Consider the following 22,072-nt stretch of genomic DNA (forward strand, 5'->3'; position numbering starts at 1 on the left):
TCATCAACTTACCAGGCAAGTTCACTTTGACCATGTTTGTCATACCTATGTTTTGTTTGCATGTAGTAGCACCCTTTCAATAATCCCTCCAGTAGTGATATTGATTTCTTGTAGTTGAGTAGAATGCATGAGGTAGGAACCCATCTCCCTGTTATCAAGCCCGGGACGTTATATAGTTTTAATGCTATGCTATAGTAGACGGGGTTTGGGATGAGTGCATGAGAGTGGTGTGAAGAAGTAGGACTCTACTTCAATGGCGACAACTTCATGATGGCATTGGCAAGGGCTGCATCTTCAGGACTCCTCAAGATTTTGAGACTCGAGACAAGAATTCAATACACACTACTGGGTGAAGGATGGTTGACGGGCACCCTGGAGAAACCAGTGGATGGCCGGGATGCCTGGAGAAGCGCCATGACATCTTGTGGAAAGCTTCACCCAGGCTCAAAGAGACGGAAGAATACTTCATGCCTGGAAGCTTACCTGTGCAACCGCAAGTCACTATGGGCTCTGGCTTGGTTGACCTTAGTGGTGCCTCTGGCTGGGATGGTGCTAGCAGATGTAGAACTACGGTAGGATTGGATGAGCACCGGACAATGGTCAGAGGAACTCTTCGGAAGACCATGTTTTGGTCATCATGTTCTCAAACACCCTGAAGTGCGAGAACATAAAAAGAGGGATCGAATCTTGCGGGTAAAGTGTACAAACCTCTGCAGAGGGTTAAAACCTAATCAATTAGTCGTGCCCCCAGTTACGAACAACTTGAGCCTCTAGACTTGGATCTATCTCGGAACTCTCAACACCGGACTGATAACTTAATTATGGGCAACTTATGATGATTTGGGCTATGAGACATCGGTTGGCGGAACCATGTCATGATAGAAAACTCCGTAGTAGAGACTCCATATAATTCCTTTGTTGTAGGGAAAATAAAATCAGCTTTTACGCAAACAAAACTCGGACCCAGAGCCACAAAGCCATATTGCATATAGAATAGTTTTATCAATCTGCTTTCTCTTATTGTGATCTTGCCGGTACATTCATTGTACTGACCTACACGGCTGCAACATATCATGTTGCAGGAATTTTCTCCGACGAGTAAGAGTTACGTCATAGGGTTACGATCTACACTCAACCTACCGATGGCGTTGATGGGACTCCACACCCGTTTGTTTGTTTCCGCTGTTACTGCTGAGGTATATATCAGTTTTATGTTATGTTTACATGTGATTGCACTTTGATATATACATTGATGTACTGTGTGTGCCAGCATACTGATCCTGGAATGGCACAGATACACAGAGGCTTGACCGTTTGAGGTCGGGTCGCTACACTTATTTACCACCTGAGGTGTTTGCTCTAACCTGGCATGCAGATGTTGGTCATATCATGCATATGGCACCTTGCATTGCTTACATTATACATATTATATGTCATTAGCTTAGTTTAGATTTGCTTTGTGTGAATGCCACCTGTTTGGTTTCTATATCATATATGGGAATTATGCAATGCCATCTTCTTTAGCTAAGCATCATATACATGAATCATGCAATGCCATCCTGTTTAGCCAGTCATTGTATATGTGAATTGTATTGTGCCATATTTTTTTCATAATGTATTCCATTTGTCAACAATGTTTATACATTCATCTATTCTTTCTGTGCATCAGCCATTTGAGTCGGTCATGGGAAAATCTGGAGTGAAAACAAGCTCTTCTGAGTAGTCAGTGCTACCTGTCGATGCAAATTTCTTGCTGGTTACAGATAGCTCTTTATAGGAGGATTCAGAGACAGATGACCAGTCGTATTCCCCCCCCCCCGAGGTGCATGCTCTAACTTGGCAGGGTTATATTGCTCATATCATGCATATGGTGTCTTGCATTGCCATGCCATCTGCTTAGATTAGACATGCTTTGTGTGAATGCCTCCTATTTGCTTTCTATATCAGATATGTGAATTATGCAATGCCATGTTTTTCAGCCAGTTATCATATATGTGAATTAAGCACCGCCATGTGGTCAGGCATCATATATGTGAATTATCTCATGCCATCTTTTTTCATTACGTATTCCATTTGTCGACAATCTGTGTATATTGAACTACTCTTCATGTGTATCGGCGATTTGAGCCGGTTATGGAAAAATCAGGAGTGAAACAAGGTCTTCAGAGCAGGCAATGGTACCTGTTGAAGCATATATCTCGATGGTTACAGGTAGCTCCTCAGAGGAGGATTCGGAGACAGATGACCAGTCCTATATCCCACCTAAGGTGTATGCTCTAAGATACAATTTTTATATTTCTCATATCATGCATATGGTGTCTTGCATCACTTAGTTTAGACATCATATGCATAATATTGAATTCCATCTGCTTAGTTTAGAGATCATACATGCGAGTGCCAGCTGCTTAGTATATGAATCAATTATGTCAATTATATCATGCCATCATGTATACTTAGACAACATGTATGTGAATTATTTCATCCCAACCTATTTTAGAAAGACATCATATAGTTTTGTCATGTCATCCTGTTTAGATACTCGTCATATGTTGAATTATGCCATTCTATCCTGTTAAGTTATCCATCATATATCGAAAACGGTGCCATGCTATCCTGTTTAGTTAGGCATCATATATGTGAAATTCTGTCATGATGTCTGTTTGGTTAGACAACATATATGTGAATTACCACATCTGTCTATCATACAATGTCTATAAGTTCAATTTCTTTTCTTGTTTATCAGCCATTTGAATTGGAGGGGTGATGGCAGTATCTAAGGGAGCAAAAACCAGTTCTTCACAAATACGGTGCTACTCATCGATGCAAATAGAACCATGGTCGTACTGGCCCACGAACTAGCCCCGCCACACATAATCGAGACTCTTCCAGATTGCACACTTACACTGTTGGACAGAGAACCAGCTACAACCCATCTAATCCCAACCCCGGCAGATAGTAACCCACTTCTAGTTGACACATCACCATGTCCACCACGGAGTACCCCCACATGAGAAGTTTGGAAAAATATTGCAGTGCCGAAAGCACGAAGACCACCACAGCGAACCCAAACTCCACGTCTAAAGCAGAAGAGAAACTGTTCTCAGGTCAAATTCCGTAGCTATGGTCCATACTCCTTTGCTGTTAAATCACTGTATTTACTCATACCAACTACTTTCGAATTTGAAGGATCCAATTGAAACTCCAATGGTGCAACAGGTATGTTTTAAACCTATTTATTTAACTGGATTGTTGTTCTAACTTCTTCTCTTTTTTTGCGAGGGGTTGTTCTAACTTCTTCCTCTATGTTGATTTCAGTTTTAGTTGTATAAACAGTTATCTTCTCATATGATGCACATTACAAGTGTTGCCAATGTTGTGTAGTTTCTCACACTTATATTCTGTCTATGTTGTTGTGTCTTACATAGATATATGTTTGCTTCATGCTGTTATCATATCCACCTTACTACTGAACCAGTTTACCAAAATGAGTTTCGTATACTACATGCTAAACCTGTGATGTGTCTGCTTGTTTCTCTTGTAGTATGCGAACAGAATTTTGGAGAAGAGCACCCCACTATGCAATGGTAGAGAAAGCAATGCAAATAAGGTTCGAGATAGTGAGACAACCTTGTTGGTCTCCAAGAAAGGTGATGAAAATGATCTTGTAGACAGTGAGAAAACCCCACAGTCCTGCGTTGATGTACTGTTCGAGTTACTGGCCAGTACCGCTGGCACAAGCTCTTCGAACTCACTGCCTGAATCACTTCGGCTTATTCAGTCTCACCTACAAGCTGAAAGGCATCAGTCAGCTATGCTGCGGCAAGAAGCCAAAGGGCTGAGGAAGTCCCTACATAATTCAAATGCATACTTTCTTGTGCAACAGCAAGCACTGGAGGATTTAAGAGCCAAACAAGAGAAAGTTAATAAGCTATCTAAGCATCTTGCCAGCATTATGGGTACCTAGGATATTGTTTCTTGAGCTCTTTTGAAGTGGTTTCAGTTCTGGACTTGTTTTGCTGTAGTGTTTATTTGCACTAGTCGCCAACTTTAACAACAAGTGTATTTGATATGCTGCTTTGTTCCCTAAATTTGCACTGGTGGCGAACTTTGATGCCCAGTGGATGTAATATGTGTAATAGTCATGATAGCCTAGCATAAGTTGCTTGCTTATTTATTTCCTTGTTGTCTTATTTATTCGCTTGCTTGTAGTCAGTGCAGTTCTTTTTCCATGGTTTGCTAGTGGCCGCAATAACCTATTTTTTAAAGCTACGCTACATTAACCATGGGCTACATATTTACTGTAGTGACCCTGGGCCTCCTATGGGCCGTAGAAACAATGGGCCTTCTACGGGCCGTAGAAACAATGGGCCTTCTATAGGGAGTAACATTAATGGGCCTTCTATGGGCCGTATGATTGATTGGCCAAACATGGGCTAATAAGGGACCGCATTATGGGTCGTAAACGGGCTGGAGTTGGAATCGTCCGTTCATGGGCCAACCATAACGGGACGTCGTTAATCGACCGTATTTGAGGACACTACGAAAACGGCCCAATGGATTAACGGGCCACAAACATGCCGACTATAACCACGGGCTGAATTTGGCCCACAAGGAGAAAGGCCAGTAACATGCCATAAGTAAGCGAATGCTGGAAATGAGACCAAGAATAAATGGGCCCTGAGAAGGCCGAAATATAACATGGGCTTGAAATGGCCCAATCGAATAATGGACCGTTAATGGTTATAAAGCGATATACTGTTCATTACGGGCCAGTTTCACCATGGGCCGTTAATGGGCCAAGAGTTACAAAGTGCCTCATATGGGCCGAAAGACGTCATGGGCCATACATGGGCCGGAAGTTACAACGGGCTAGAATCATATTGGACGTCCCAAATGACGCTACTGGTCCTAATTCGGATAGGCCGTAACGGGCCCTGGGTTAGCGGGCTGTAAATGGGCTATGTGCGAACAAGCCGTTAACAGGCTTTCCGTGGGCCGGCCCGCTATCTTTTGGCCAAGTCAAACAGGCCGGCCTTCTCACATGAATGGGCCTCTGTTGGGCCGTGCCACATGTCGACATATCATTGGTGCCTTCTGTCCAATGAGTGGATGACATCTATCTGAACGATGCGCCTACACGTGTTTCCTCCAGCCAATGATGATTTTACACGTGGAAAATCCCCATTGGTCTGAGTTGTTAATGGGTTATCGGGTCCAAATCGGAACTCGATAGCTTAACGGTGGCCCGTTACGGTGGATGCCATGTGTCGGTTACCCTTGATGAAAGCACTTCCATGACGCGTCATTTATCATCATGGAAGTGGACGCTTCCGTGATGATAATTTTGGTATTGTCATGGAACACTTCTACGACAGCCCAGGTATGACTATCTTGATTCTGTCATAAAATCATCATGGATGTACATGCATGACAAAAAATGTGACCTACTGTGACAAACACGTATCATCATGGAAGTGTATTTTTTTGTAGTGCCAGTTAGCAATTATGACGCGGCGACTGCAGTTCAGTTTGTTAAAAAGCTAATATTCTGTTTTGGTTATCCCCATAGTATCATCACTGATAACGGCACTAATCTGCCTAAGGGTGCTATGAAAGAGTTCTGTGATAACCCACAAGTATAGGGGATCGTAACAGTTTTCGAGGGTACAGTATTCAACCCAAATTTATTGATTCGACACAAGGGGAGCCAAAGAAAATTCTCAAGTATTAGCAGCTGAGTTGGCAATTTAACCACACCTGAAAGACTTAATATCTGCAGCAAAGTATTTAATAGCAAAGTAATATGGAAGTAACGGCAACGGTGGAAAAAGCGACAGTAGCAGTTTTGTAGTGGTTGTAACAGTAGTAGCAACGAAAGTAACTTAGCAAATATCAATATGTGAAAAGCTCTGTAACATCCCAAAATTCTAAATTTTGGAATGTTATAATAAATAGATAGATTTGATTGTTTGTTTAATTGTTGTGTGATTGATTGACTAAAAGTGAGTGAAATTTGAAATTTTGGAAAGTTAAATGAGAGGGAATAAAAGGACTTTCCCAAACTTTCATTTTGCATTTATGATCTTTGTGAATTCAAATTCTTTTCAAATACAAAACCCTATAGAAAAGATGACATGACTTCTTCCATTTAAATAAATGAAAAGGGTGTTTTGAAAAATATTTGAATTCCATTTGGAAATATTTTTCCAATTCAGAAAATTTAAGCAACTCAATAATTTTCACGAGAGAAGATAATATGACTTCTTCAAAATATATGAAATATGAGTTGGAAGTTTTAAAATAATTAAATTCAAAGTCCATTTGAAATTATTTTCAATTTGGAGTTATTTGGATTTTATTCAAATTATTTTTCTCCAAAATAAAAATATATGGAAAATAGGGTAACATGATTCCCTACAATAGAAAATTGGAGACAAATTAGTTTGAAATCATTTTGGTATTTTTAAAATGATTTTTAGTGGGTTTTATTGCACTAGAAGCACTCTTTGCTTTACTTGAATTTTTGAGGATTTTATTTGACGCTAGAAAAATGTTCATCTTGTAGAAAATGTTTTTCTGAAAATTTTGATATATTATATGCCTATATAATATTTTTATTTGTTTTGTTTTGTTTATATTTGTTTGTCTGAAAAAAATGTTTATTAAAAAAAGTTTCTGACTGGGCCGGCCCAGCCAACCGGGCCAAGCCACAGCCCAACCACGCCGCACCACCCCCAAGCTCGCGATAGAGTCCTGAGCTTCGCCGCCACTAGCCGGAGTCCGACCGGACTCCGCGTCGACCACGCGCCCCCTCCTCCACGCCACCTCCTCCCCTCGCCCTTAAAAGGCGAGATCCGCTGCCCCGCCCCTCTCTTCTTGCCGCATCTCGCCGCCTGCCGCCGCTCGCATCTCGTCGCCTGCCGCCGCTCGCATCTCGTCGCCGCTGCTCACTGCCGCACGCCGCCGCTCGCGCCTCTGCTCGCCCACGCCGCTAGCCTCCGCCCGCGTAGTCGCCTCCGCCCGCCACAAGTCGCCACCACCGCCACCGTTTTCGCCACCTGCAGCCGCGCCCGAAGCTGCCGCCGATCCAAGTCGCCGCCGCCGCCATCTCACCGGAAACCACCACCTCCGGTTTATTCTCTCCGAACCGGTATAACCGCTAGTTTCGCTCGGTTTTTCAATTTAGTTTGGTTTTTATTTAAAACCCTAGACCGTATCTGTTTTTTTAGGTTTTATTAAACAGTGAACGTCTGTTGTTTAGTTTCAGAAACTAAACGTTCATTATTTAGCCTTTTCATTTTCTGTTTAGTTACGTCAAGGACCTATTCATAATTATCTTTCTTGCAGACTAGTCCTTCGGTTTCAAACTACCACAAATTTTTGCTCGTTAGTGCAAATCCAACGAAACCAACACCCACTTCTTCGGTATGATCCCCTCTATCCAGTAATCCAATTCAAACATGTTTTTGAAAGTTTAAAATTTGAATTAGACCAGATTTGAATTCAAACTTTGTTTGTTCGTAACTTGAGTTTCGTAACTCCGTTTGAGTTGACTCTTTTTGCAAATTGAATCTGTTGACCTAAACTTTCTGATAAGTCCAAACACACATAATTTTGGTATGGTTAGAAATTGTTTTATGTTGCAAGAGTTATTTGCTCGGTTTTGATGCTTTCCGAATTGTTCTTCGTTCTTTCGGACCTTTTGAGTGATTGCTTATGTGTGGTTACTATTGCTTACCTATGATAGATTGAACGGAGTGTGACGAGTATAATTATCAAGAGTTATGAGTGCAAATCATCTTCATCAACATTGCAGGCAAGTTCACACTTTGATCATATCCCTTTCATACCAAGTTTTTATGCATTAGTTTCACCCTCAAACATTGCATGGTTAGGAATTGATAATATGTGGGTATCGGGAAGTAGTTGATGAGGTAGGAACCTACTTCCCTACATTCAAACCTTGGGAGTTACTTTTACATTATGCTCATATTGCTATGCTATTCTCGTAGACGTGGATTGGTTTGAGAGAATTCATGACAAATGTGAGAGTTATTATTTAATGGTTAACTTAAGGTGGCTACTTTAATACACATCTGGGTGGAATGGTTGGGGCACCCTGGAGCACCCAGTGGTTTGCCCAGGCACCTGGAGAACCCAGTGTTTTCCCAAGGGGATCCCGGAGGACTCGTGTGATCACCCTATGGAATGCCACCCAGGCTCAAAGGGGTCATAAGATTATTCATGCTAGAAACTTCCATGCGCAGCCACAAGCTATTATGGGCTCTAGCATAGTTGAGTAAGTTGTGTGAAGCTCTTGAAGAGATATACTAGCAGATGTAGTGGGTTGTAGGTGGTATAGTCTATCCGGAGTAGAGAGTTAATGCTTCTGAAACACTGTGTCTTGGTCATCCATTTCTCAAACACCATGTAGTGCGAGAAAACCAACGGAGGAGATCGAGTCTTGTGGGGAAAAGTGCACAAACCTCTGCAGAGTGTACAAACTAATCATGGTTAGCCATGTCCCCAGTTATGGACATATTGAGTATCTGGTTCTTAGATTATCATATTGATCTCATCACGTTACTTAAATAATTTGTTGGGTTATTGATGTTAATTTGGGATTTAGTTGGAGGAACCTTCTCAATATTTTCAACCAACTTTGTAGTTAAATAAAATATATTCCTTTGTAGTAGGGAAAAATTGGCTTTTCGCAAAAACATTATAACCATATAGGTTTTCCACCAGCCAAATATGCATGTAGTGATAGCCTTTATTCATCATTACCCTATGGTGTGAATTTGCCAGTACATTCAATGTACCGACCTTTTGTGGCTGCAACGTCTCATGTTGCAGATTCTTACGACGAGTAAGTGATACGTTAGGGTTACGATTTCTACACTCAACTTTGCTGTTGGTTTTGATGGGAATCCACAACCTTGCTACTTCCGCTATTTGGATTGAGGTAATAATATTTTCTGTTACTTTATACATGTGATTTACCTCTGTTATAAATCCTCGAGTATTGTGTGTGTCAGCATACCGATCCAGGGATGACACTTAAGCACAGAGACTTGACCGCCTGAGGTCGGGTCGCTACAAGATGGTATCAGAGCACATGTTGACTGTAGGACGTGACCCCTAGAAACTGGCAAGCCCATAGGAAAGATTTTCTCTTAAACTTTTTTTCAAAAAGATCTTTTACCTCTCTTCTCTTCTGAGCTTATTCAAATATTCCCTTTTAGTGAGACCATACCCTTTTTCCCTTTTGACCACACGAAGATTCAGCTGATGAGATCACTCCAAGAAGTACAAGATATTGGACAACTAAGACCACTTTGGAATGAAGAGGATTTTACTATGCTTTATAAAATGGAAACTACAACAGTTGAAGACTCCAAAGACTAGAAGAATTTGAAGGCTTTGAGGAATTTCCAGATTTAGTATGACCTAGGAAGGCTACCCTTATGGAATTTGGTAGACTATTGAAGCTGCCAATATCGAGATCAAGGTGTATCGGAGAAAGACCGGAACATGGAGCATATAACTCAAAGTTTTGTCAAGAAAACTCCAAGGCAGGAGATATCAATTATGGAATGATAGCTCATGGCAATGACACGGGCATAAACACAAGATATCCAAGATGTTATCGCCCATAGAGGACCCAATAGAGGATGAATGGAGATGAACCCATATTTTTCTGGAACAATAAGTCAATTGGAGATAGACCGATGGATCCAGAACATGGAAGGTCATATGGAGTATAACACGATAGCCGGAAAGGATATGGCCTAGCATGCTCTTCAGTGCTTTCTAAGAGTTGCTGCTACTTGGTGGAGGATGTACCAAACCATCAATGGATGGAAAAGAGTAACCACTTGGGAAGAATTTAAGTTGACTCTGCAAAGATCTTGTCTTGTGTCCCAGAAGTTGAGGCCTTATGGAAAGGATATGAAGAAACCTTGTGCCTTCAACCTTTGTGGAGAAATAGGATACAACCATAAAGAAAACAAGGACGAATACCCTCATAAGAGGAGGATTACCAAAGGAGTTAGCCGAGGATCTCAGGGAACTTTGGTTGGAGATTGTTCCCAAAGGTTTTGTTGCAGCAATGGAAGTTCAGTCTACATTGTTGGGAAAGATCTGTGAAGCTCAGAAGGATGACTAAGAGATTGTTGAGGTAAAAGAGAGGATGAGTAAAGGAAAGGCCAAAGGTTTTTGTAAGGATGAGCACGACACCTTATGGTTCGAGGACCGTGTATATGTGCCCAATAATGCAAAGATCAGGAAGTAAATATTTCAGGAGGCTCATGACTCACCATACTCGATTCGCCCTGGAAACACCAAGATGTATTTGGATTTGAAGGGGCGTTTCTGGTGGACTGGTATGAAGAAGAATATTGCGGAGTATGTAGTCGTAGGTGATGTATGCCAGAGAGAGTAAAAGAAAAGCACCAGAAGCCAACAGGATTACTGCAGCCTATGCGGATACCCGAATGGAAGTGGGATAAGCTTGGCATGGATTTCATTACCGGATTTCCCAGAACCCGCTCGGGATATGATTCTATCTGGGTAATAGTTGATTCGCTTGACCAAAGTGGCTCACTTTATCCCAGTGAAAACCACCTATACAAGTGCGAAGTTGGCCAAGATATATTTGACCAGGATCGTGTGTCTGCATGGAGTTCCGAGGACCATCGTATCAGATAGAGGAACACAGTTTACCTCAAGGTTTTGAATCAGCTGCACCAGACTTTGGGTACTAGGCTAGAGTTCAGTACAGCCTTTCATCCGCAGACAGATGGATAGACCGAGAGAGTTAATCAGACTTTGGAGGATATGTTGAGAGTGTGTGCGCTAGATCATGGATTAGGGATGATAATCTACTTTACACAGAGTTCTCATACAACAACAGTTACCAAGCCAGTTTGAAGATGGCCCCTTTTGAAGCTTTATATGGGAGAATGAGCCAGACACCGTTGATGTGGGATGAAGTTGGAGACCGTCAGTTGTTTGGACCAAATGTGATCAAGGAGTCAGAGGAGAATGTTAAGTTGATTCGAGATAGACTGAAGGTAGCTCAGTCTAGGCAGAAGAGTTATGCATACTCAAAAACACATGGAGGTGGTCTATGAAATTGGAGACAGAGCGTGTCCTTGTGTGTCCCCTCTGCGAGGAGTTAAACAATTTGTAGTTAAGGGAAAGTTAGCCCCGAGATTTGTAGGACCATACTGAGTTTTGGAGCGTGTGGGAAAAGTGGCCAACAAGTTGGAGTCACCCGAAGGACTGTCAGGAGTTCATGATGTGTTTCACATTTGCCAGTTGAAGAAGTGCCATACAGAGATGGCCAATATTCCCCTGTAAGGACGCTTGACCCTAGAAAGGATAATGATGTTCCACGAAGTGGAGTATGGAGTTCATAAGTATAAGTTTTCATCTCGGTATGTGGGATAACCCACGAGGATGAAGAGATGAATTAATATTTGATATAAAGGAGGTATGATGTTGGTATTATGGAACGATTATAACTCCATGATGAGTTTGAGTAATCACGTCTTAGTTTGGAACCAATAGAAGGAAGAAGGACCGTACAATTGGATGGATTTAAGCATGCTAGAAAGCTGGATGTTGGAATAATGACTAGTTGCCCCGAGGATGAGTTCAAGGATTTCAAGTGATGAGATGGGCCATAACCCACAGGCCCCAGGACCTGCCAAGAGGCAAGCACACTCTTGCTGAAGGAAAAACCCTGGAAGGAGTTACGACTTTATCAACCGACGATTTTATAGGAGTTTACACAAAACCCGAGAGTTGTGAAGGAACGATAGATGTTTGTTTGGCTTGCAGAATCAATGGATTTATCCGAACCTTGGTTCGTCGACAAGAGAAATTCTGCAATGCTTGTGAGGATGACCGAGTGTTAGAATGCGAGATTCACTAAACCGTATAGAGGGTAATGATTTGGGTGCGGGATGGATTGATCACCATAACTATTTTTTTGGATTTTCTCAAAGTTTTTCAAACACACAAGAAGAAAGCATGAAAAATAAACTAACATGGATAATACAAGGAAAATGTATGAACGCCGACAATTGAAATGAGTGTGTGAACACAAATGTAATGTCGGTGAGAAATACGTACTGCCCCAAGCTTAGGCTTTTGGCCTAAGTTGGTCTAGGGCCACGGCTCAAAATAAGCCTCTCCTCGATACTCCGAAGGGTCCTGAAGTTTCCATTGGTTGGCGAGCTCCTGTGGCTCCCACTGAAAAACAGGCTCCTGATACGGATCAGGAACTGGTGCTGGCTTAGGTACTAGGGGTTGTGGAAGACATCAAAATATGTAGATGTCCTCGGGCATAATAGTGTACCTGCCTGAACGAATATCGAACAAAGAAGAAGGAGGCAGCATAATAGTGTCACAAGTATCCTGGCTAAATACTAGGTTGTAGAGGAGTCTCTTGTCCTTATCTTTCTTAATAAAGTAGTGCGCTACCATATTGTTATAGTTCAAATATCTAGTGGGAAGCAGCATCTCTTCCTACTCATCATGCCTAATAGGTATCTCAAAGCGTCTAGCGAGGTGGGAGGCGTATATACCTCCAAAGATGGGGCCCTTCACTACTGCAGGATGTTGCTAACGCGACACTACGATCAGAGACCCTTCGACGAAACTGTGTGCGATGCAATAATCGCAAACGGTGGTGTAAAAAACCGTCAAAAAAGGTGCAAAATGTTTGTGATGACGGATGCATCAAACACGGTTCGGATTTTAGTTGCGTGTGCGATGTAGGGCATATGTTTCAGTTCAATTAACTGTTTGTGATGAGGAGGAACAAACGAACGGGCAGCCAAATGAAGGTGTGTGCGATATACATCATACGGTTCACTCGGATGAACTGTTTGTGATTAGGCAACACAAAAGAAACGGTCAGCCAGATCAAGGTGTGTGCAATATATGGCATGTGGTTCACTTGGCCTTGTCATCAGTGTGTGACCTCTGTGGCAACCGTTCGCTCCCCACTAGCCTCTTCTTGTACCGTGGCAATCGTCCACCACCTCTTCGCCTTTCCCTCTCGATTTGGAACTGCTGTCGCACGCTCTTCCTCCCTCCATTTTCCTTCACCCTTCCTTCTACCATTGTTCGATCGTCTTCTCCATGGAGGGAACAGACTGGAAATGACCCAGTTATTCTTGCCCCGATCTGAAAGATGACGTGGTGGAGGAACTCATTGAGCGGTGCGACGTCATCACCTTGGCTAGCATGGCAGGTTCGTTCAAGTCCATTCTCGACTCAAGAAATAACATCATTGCAAAGAACCCAAGGGTTCAGGAGAGGTTTGATCTCCCTTATCTTGTTCGCCATGACGTTGGTCGCTACTGTGGGGACGACGGAAGCATCGCCTTGTGCAAGTTGATGTCGCTTGATAATGATACATGTGATGTTAAGATGCCATCGCTTGAGGGTAAGGCTTGGGCACGTGCAAATGGAGATTGGGTTGTTTATATTGGGTATAACTACGAGTGGGAACTTATGAATGTGTACACTCGTCACTGGGTTCCACTTCCAAAAATCACATACTGCGCTGAGGTTGAGCACACAGATGATCTACGTATGTTCAAATACGATCATGGTGACCGTCGTCTATGGAAGATAGCAATTTGTAGAGTCCCCAACCACTCTTGTGATTACAAGAACTATGAAGTTGTTGCTATCTTCAACAAGCTTGTTGCCGTCCTTACTTCCAAGCCTCGATGGATATTGTTCAAAAATCAAATTTTGTACACGGATGGGTATTGTGATGCAATTCAGTATGAGGGTCTTGTGTTTGCTGCCACCACTCGTGGCACTATTTCTGCATGGAATCCTTATGGTTTCGGTACGTTTGTCTTCCATCGTAATTATAATTGTTTCATCCACATGCATGCGGGTTAGCTAGTTTCCCTTTACTAATTAACCTTCTTGCGTTTCCAAGGTCCTGTGAACATTCCACCACCTATACTTGAAAATGTTTATAACCAAGGGGGAGATGACGATGGTGATGATCACGAGCATGAGGACGAGCAGGACCTATATACTTAGTGGTGCCTGACAACTTATTCCGATGGATCACCTCTTCTTGTATATATACAGGGCACTACTGATGTTACTAACGAAGCAGGTGTTGTCTCCCATGTTCTCACTCTCCGGACCTATTCCAACATCCATTGTAGGGTATTCAGGATGGATACTGGTGTGCTAGCGCCAACACCTTCTCCCTGGTTCAGTATTGATAGTCTTGGAGAAAACTCGCTCTTCCTTGGACAAAACTATCCAATGATAGTGAAAGGCGATCCAGCTGTTGTTTACACAACGTTACTACCATTTATGAGAAGCAATTGTATCTATACCTCGGACATTGCTATGGTTCCCTACCCTGGCTATCACAATATGCGTCATGATATAGGCCGCTTCAGCCTGGATGATCAATCCTGCATTGGTCTCGAGATTGACAATAGCTGGCCCTTCCCAAAGAATTAGTTATGGTTCAAAGCAAGCATTTCCAACGCCGAGGATTGGTTGAGCTGAAGTTCATTCCATCGCTTTGTTATTTGTTGTGTGAGAAAAACTTTACTTTACTAGAATGTTTTGTTGGAAATAATCTATAATCTAACATGTATCCTCGTTGTCGTTGTGTGTTTATGACTTGTTGTATGTAATGAATGGTACATTTGCATATGCGTCCCGTCCACTCATGCCTGCTCGCACGGCACACGGGTCGTGTGGCGGCCCGTATATTATTTTTCTATTTGGATGATTAATGTTGCCGCTTTATTGCTTAACCGAAGCATGGCACGTACCCATTGTTGGTCTAACGCTCACGGTTTCGAATAAATAATCCGTTTGCGTTATTGGTTCCCAATTATTAATAATCTCCCATATGTAATTAGATAAAGATTACATCAAAACTGGTCTCAAATTTGACAAAAAGAAGTACAATGCCACTTTGTATTGGTGTCCATATGAACAGTGCTAGTGATTTTAGTTGCAAAAATTAGATAGTGCTAGTGATTTTTAGCTGCATATTTTGACAAATCGCAGTGTTACAAGGTTGAAAAATGGCAATGTTACTAGATAAACAAATGTCAATCTTTCAAGTTTGACAAATGGCAACATACCCAATATGATAGATGCAAATCTTACCCAAGTGTTTCTACCTGGTTGCACACGGGTCATCCAAAACAACTGTTTGCGTTGAAGGGATGCACAAATCCTGCGTTGTGAATTTTCCCTTGACTTAAGGGGGAAGACCATAGCTCTCACTTTGCATATGGGTGTCTAAAACATTTGCGATCAAGAGCTACACAAATCCTGCTAGGCACATTTTCACTTGGCTTCCTGGGGAAGCTATCAGTTTGCATATGGGTGTTCTAACTAAAACGTTTGTGATGAGTGTTTTATATTTAAAAACCATTGACGTTATTTTCAAAAGAAAATCATTTGATAAGTCTGTACATTAAGATAGAAAAACGCAAGTTCATTCAAACCATATCTTTCATTCAGTCACACTGCGAATTTATATTCATATGATCGAGAATTCGAGATACAGTATTAAACCCCAAAAAAACTATTTCCGGCGGCGGCGGAGGCGGCATGCCGCGTCGTCGTAGTCGTTGTCGTCCTCCGGGACGCTGTTGTTGAATTCTTCAAGGCAGCACAGAATGTTCTTCAGTTGTAACTCAAACATCATGTCGTCGCACGATCGACGAGCGGGGTGCGGGAGGACGGCAACTAGCGCCGCTGAGAGCTAGCGGTCGACGGCAGTGTCCCATGCTGCTGAGAGCTAGCGGTCGACGGCAGTGTCCCATGCCGCTGAGGGGGGAGCGCACATGGGCATGGGCGCAGTGGGTGCAGCCAAACGCACGGGGACTAGCCCCGCGGTGGGTGGAGGGGCACGCACGGGCACGGGCATGGGCGCGGAGGGTGCATCCAAACGCACGAGGACCGGCGCCGCGGTGGGTGGAGGGGCGCGCATGGGCTCGGGGGCTAGCGTTGGCATGTACATGAGCTCACGCGGGTCCATGAAGGCCTCGCTGACGCCCGTGACTTCCACCTCTGCGATAGTGCTCAGCGACTAGCCCGTCAATGCTATGGGGATTGTCGCTGGCACGGTCGCGGGGATGGGAGCTGGGATGGGAGCGGGGCAGCAACCATCGCGGCTAGCTCGTTCAGGGCCATGTCCATGAGGCCCCATTCCTCCTTATTTTCTATCTCCTCCGACTCGTAGTCGACTTCACCAAACTTGAAGACTAGTGGGAGATGATCATTCTCCACCATGACGTTGGTGGAGGTCTACGGGAGGGAGGGGAATGGGAGGCGAACAGTAAGGCCACCCTATTAAACAGCAGCTCGGGCGCCATTAATGCAGAGGAAGGCGGGCAGCCATGGAAGTTAAAGGGCTCGCTTCCCAGTGAGCCTGCGCAGTGTACAGCTCACACGCTTCCTGGTGAGCCTGCGCATTAGAGGACAGCTTGCACGCCTCTCGGTCAGCCCGCGCACCGGACTCCGCTCGCACGCCCCCTGTTCAGCTAAGCAGTCATGCACACGGCACCTCCCATAGCCATTAAAACCAAGACACATGGCATCACGTGAATGGTTAACAGAACGCACACGATTTTAATTATACAAACGTTTGAGATATTAAAGTGGTAGCTATTTTTTCAAAATGCCTTTTGTAACGCCCCAAGTCCGATGCGCCAGGTGTCTTCCAGTTATTCGTTGTTGTTGCCTTGTGGTTTTCTTGCGTGTTGCATCTTGCCATGTCATCATGTGCATTGCATCATCATGTTTTCAAACTTGCAACCGTCAGGGTCTCCCCATTTTTTCCGTTGTCCGTTCTAAGCCCAGACACACTTGCACGCGCCCACGGCATGTCCGAAATAGTATTTTATAAGTGGCTGGAAAATGTTGTCGGAATCGGTTGAAAGTTGGCATGCGGTGTAGTTATAGTGTAGATAGGCCGCCTGCCAAGTTTCATCGCATTCGGAGCTCGTTTGATAGCCCAACGGTTAAACTATAGCGGCAATATAGCCGGTCAAACGTCGGACGTTTTCGGTCTCCGAAAATAGTCGCCGGGCCTCTCCTTCTCTTCTCTCTTTTCTAAGCCCATCAAACCCCCTTGCCTCCGTGGCCTTTTGTCAGACCTCCCCTCCTTGCACAGTGCATCGACTAACCTCGAGTGCACGTCCGAAAGTTGTCCCGAACCCAACCTAGACAGTCGGCTCCGTTGGGTCCGGATCATCCCCAAATATCCCCAAAATATCATCGTTTTATTTATTGGACTCCCTGGCATTTTATTCTCGTCCATCGGATGATAAAAAAACCCTTCTTCCATTATACATAGTCTATCCCTAGTCTATTTTGGACCTAACCCTATTTCCTAGGGATCCTCTCAGCCGCCGCCACTACTCCCCATCACATCACCAAGATCCGTCGACACCCACCTCCTCTGTTTCCGTGCCTGTCCAACCCCACTCCTCCTCCCGATCCCCATGAATGTTTCTTCCTCGTCGGCCCGCGTAGCAGCCAGCCGCAACGCCTCCCCTCGTTTTCAACCCGAGCCCAACCGGTGGCCGAGGAGCCAGCGTGCCGAGCTCCCTCGCCGGAGCACACTACAAGAAATATGTCAACTTGTGACCCTCACTATTGGCCGCTGAAAGGTCATAGTTTTTCATTTGCGACCTTTTTATGACCAAAAATAGAAGGTCAAAAGCTGGCGGTCGTAAACTGAAATTAACGACCTTCTCTGTGAGAAGGTCATAGACGTTTACGACCAAAATAGAAGGTCGTTGAACCCATGACCTTTTGTTTTAGTCACTGACTGTCTGCCCAGGCCACGTCGGATCCGACGTGGCAATCTAACGTGGCAGAATTACGACCAATTGAAAAGGTCACTGACAACATTCAGCCCGGTCCGATTAGGTGTTTTACATGGGCCGAGCCCAACAATTCAACCCATTTGTTGTTTACTTTTATGTTTTGGGCCAAAACCTTTTACAATGCAATTTTTTGGTGCCTCGGCCTTTTTTCAGCCCACTTGTCAGTTTTCTTTTGTTTCTTTTCTATTTTAAAGTAGGTCCCACTTGTCAAATGGGAACCAATTACCAGGTTTGCTTTTCGGGTACCACACACCAGTTCTATATTTGTGCAATTAGATAATTTGATTCAAAAAGAGCCAATAAGGCATAATATTCCATACAACAGCCAAGCATAGTGCAATTCTGGTATTCAGCTATAAAATACAACTAAATATACACATAACTAGCTGCAAGCATAACTATCTCTAGTGAGCTAAAACGCATTGCTGGGTGTGGTTTTTCTTCAGGATTCTTCTTCCTAGAGGTCCTGTACACCCAACTTTGGAAGAATGAAAGCCAGCATCTGCAAATAATAAATTATGAAAAGTTAGAGACATAATCAAGTGAATCCATGAATATAAAATTCTCATAACGATGAAAATTTGCTGCAAAACTTTAGATTTAACAGGAAACCATGCATATAACATTCTCATTACAGCGAAAACCGAGATATATTTTGCAAATGATCAAGTAACATATGGATAGTACAACATGTCAGAGAGCAGCAAGACAAAAGCCGTATGCAAAGCAGTCAAACAGTCCAGGGAACGGCAAACATGCATGCATGCAATTGAAGTATGCAACATGAAACCATGCATATAACATTCTCATTACACTGTTCAAGTATACTATATGCACCTGAATGTAATCAGGTGCATATGTTGCCAGACAAAGATGGCATCTGTATATACCTGGAATCAAATCAATCACAAGGTATAGGGAGGGAATTACTCACATATATTCTTACTAGTACTGCTAGGTTGCTAGCTAGCTACATGTATCCATGTAGTAAGCAGTCACAAGTCAGAACACACATCTGATGCCACCATCTTATCTTACACTTAAGGAACTAGTAGAACATGATAGGATGACATGTGATGCTACCATCTTATCTTAGAAGAAGAAAAACAACAACACATCTAGCAAGAACGGATTGACAATCACCTAGTTGCCGATCCATGATTTTATAGTACGGTGCAAGATAGCTATCATCATTGAACAATTCAAGATTGAAGAATTCAAAACATCTGAATTGCAGCAAATTGTAATTCTTATTCTGCATAACTCATAAATGGGGATGCATAGAAGCATACTATCAACTCTATAGTCCTACTGAGAACCCACTACCAAGAGGGCCCAAGAACTACACAAATTGGTGGTGCGGCCAATATGTACCTCAAGTACTTATAGATCCTGATGAAATATCATAGACAATTAGTGAAGGTGAATTCTTAGTTCTTATCATATGCCCATTCACAAAAATGACTACTTGAGAGCGTATTCATACATGGGAGGGAAGGAGGTTGGGACATGTACATCTCACCCCTATTCTCTACTGATTTAGACCTCCACTTGTAACAGTAATCAAATACTGATATAGTTGTGTGGTAGCACTAGAATCTGCAAGATTTTAAAAAGGTTTCGGCAGGATGCGGTGAAGTTGTCATAACACAAAAATGAACAATTCCTAAATGTAGCATGGAACAAGCAGTGACACACCCAGGCATTCATCAACCAACATATATTACACAAGTGCATACAGTACTCAACATTCACTCAAAGTATGTTGTGCAGGATGGAACCATTCCATTTTTACCCAAAGTACTACAGAAGTTAACTAAGCTTTTTATGTGAGTCAGAAAATAAGCTTGCAAGCAAGTTTATGTAAGAATGCACCCTGGAGTACAATACTTCTATGGTTTTCTGCAAATAATTCATGATTTTCTAACTACTCCAAGATGTCCAGTTAATTAACTGGAAAAGTAAGTAAACTTGCAAACTGAGAAAATCTGGTCAGACCACTTGAAATATCTTCGGTGACAGTAGATGTTTAGATAAAACACTTGCAATATCTACCGCAAGAACTTGTTTACTCTTGCAGATTTGCTTGCATGTTCAAAATCTAGAAATATTTAGAAGCATGTTCAGAATACTTACTGAAAATACTGTTGAATGTTGACAAGTTAAATCTTGTTCAATCTTGTTAAATACTCCCAGCAAAATTACTCCACACATGTACAGTTCAATCTTGTTAAATACTCTAAGCAAAATTACTGGAGTACTGGAGTACTAGAAGTTAAATGTAATCCAAGCAAATTGAGAAGTTAATAGTATTGCTGCTAACTTGGAGTAGCTTTGACTATGTACAGAGCAAGATGGAGGGTCTAGCTTACTGCTGCTACTCCACATATCAAATTTTACTTAACAAAGCAAGATGGAGTAACCCAAAAAAATTAACAGAGCAAGAAAATGTACTCGAAATGGCAGTTCACCAGAGATTTTCAAGTTAAAAATACTCCTAGGGGTAAATAACAATGACATGGACGGAGTAAAGGATGGATATTTTAAATTAATCAAGTAATTCTTTTTTTGTTCTCATATTTTCACCCTCTAGACACTGCCTAGAGTGCTTACAAGATGACAAAGTTAATTTTGCGTAACACATATGGATTCTTATCTTCTTCAGTAAGGGAGGCACATTTATAGCTAATTAAGCACGATGAAAGAGACCATCCAATTAAATTACATTTGTATTATCTTCTTCTTCTTCCATAAGGGGGCACATTTACAGCTAATTAAGCATGATGAGAAATTAATTGATTAAGAAGGATCAAGTTCATCATCCAAAACAGTGGAAGGAAGGGGATGGTTAGAAACGGAGGAGTCATCTTCAGATACTCTTGTGCGGCTGCGGCTCCTCTTCAGCAACCTTGGGTCACCTGGCACAAACAACAACCAGAGGAAGTAGGGATCAGTTCAGGAATTTCCTCGCAATTATCTGAACCAAAAAAGATGGTTCCTCTGTTTTTGGAACAGAGATGGAAGTAACAACAAGCTACAGGGCGCTTCTCTTCTGGATATGCAAAATTACTTTTTCTTGGAAGATGCATCGTTTTGTGTTGTTAAGAATACGACGGACTATATCTGTTTAGTTTCTTCATACAGTAAAAATTGCTTTTGTAAATTCTGCAGAGGACTGTACTGAACAGAAAATAACAGGGAAACATGACAAGTTCCCCCAAGGCGCATCGGTGAATGCATACCTAGAGGCAGCCAGAGGTGAGGAGCCCCTCCGGCACCTACTTAGTGATGACCCAGACGGCGTAGATGATGCCAGGGAGGTAGCCAAAGAAGGTGAGCAGCAAGCAGATTCAGAACTCGATCTGCAAAAGCACGTTCAACACCAACAGTCAGTTAACCCAACTCTCGACGGAATCACGCTCAGGAGAGAACCTACTGTGAAGTTTAAACATGCAGCTAGCACGGGACCGGGACAAAGCTCGGGAAACTCACCCCACAGGCGAACTTGAGGATGACGCCGAGCGGCGGCAGGATGATGGCGAGGATGATGTCGATGCAATTGGCCATCCCCTCGTCCGCCATCTTCCTTCTCTCTCTCCAAGTGTCCAAGGGAAAGCAAAGGGAGGTGATGTGAACAAGGAGGGCGAGACGGTTCTCCACCTCCTGGTCCACCACGCACATCGGTCGTCCCCTTGCCGTTGTCATTCCGTGAACACAAGGAAGGAAGGATGGGGGGTCAGATCTGCAGTACGCAAGCCACGCATGAGAGGAGATGGAAGAGTTGGCAAGAACGGCGTACGTACCTTGGGCGTCTAGGTCCTGTCGGAGTTGCGTCGTTGTCGATGACCAGCACAGCATCAAGCTCCGGTGTGGTGTGCCGCGCCACACCGATCCGACCGGCCTCCATCGCGCAGGTGGATCTTGATGCGGCTGACCTCCATCGCACAGGTGGGTGCGGGTCCGGCACTGCCATCGCAAGAACTGGTGCGCCCCATCCATCGCTAGAACTGGTGCGCCCCATCCATCGCCAGAACTGGTGGGCATGGGTGGGTGGATCTGTGGAAGAGGGGGTTTCCATGGGTGGATGGACGAGATGAGGAGGGAGGTCGGTCGGAGGTGGGGGTGGGGATGGGGGGACGGGGAGACGAGGTCGCCGA

At 43.4% G+C, this 22,072-nt stretch overlaps 1 protein-coding gene across 1 annotated transcript; it reads right to left on the minus strand.

The window, feature by feature from the left end:
- Positions 1-19,532: 19,532 nt before the first annotated feature.
- Positions 19,533-22,056, minus strand: LOC119327764. The gene is made up of 3 exons (XM_037600858.1): positions 21,408-22,056; positions 21,158-21,277; positions 19,533-20,833 (listed from the first exon to the last, which is right to left on the minus strand). Exons 1-2 carry the CDS (start codon positions 21,957-21,959, stop codon positions 21,266-21,268), a joined length of 564 nt encoding a protein of 187 aa, XP_037456755.1. The 5' UTR covers positions 21,960-22,056; the 3' UTR covers positions 19,533-20,833; positions 21,158-21,265.
- Between the last annotated feature and the right edge of the window lie 16 nt (positions 22,057-22,072).

Source organism: Triticum dicoccoides, chromosome 7A, assembly GCF_002162155.2.
Source record: "Triticum dicoccoides isolate Atlit2015 ecotype Zavitan chromosome 7A, WEW_v2.0, whole genome shotgun sequence".
NCBI classification, from domain to species: Eukaryota; Viridiplantae; Streptophyta; class Magnoliopsida; order Poales; family Poaceae; genus Triticum; species Triticum dicoccoides.

Coding starts and splice junctions, on each gene's coding strand:
- LOC119327764 (XM_037600858.1), bottom strand. CDS start 21,959: ATGCCCACCAGTTCTGGCGATGGATGGGGCGCACCAGTTCTAGCGATG.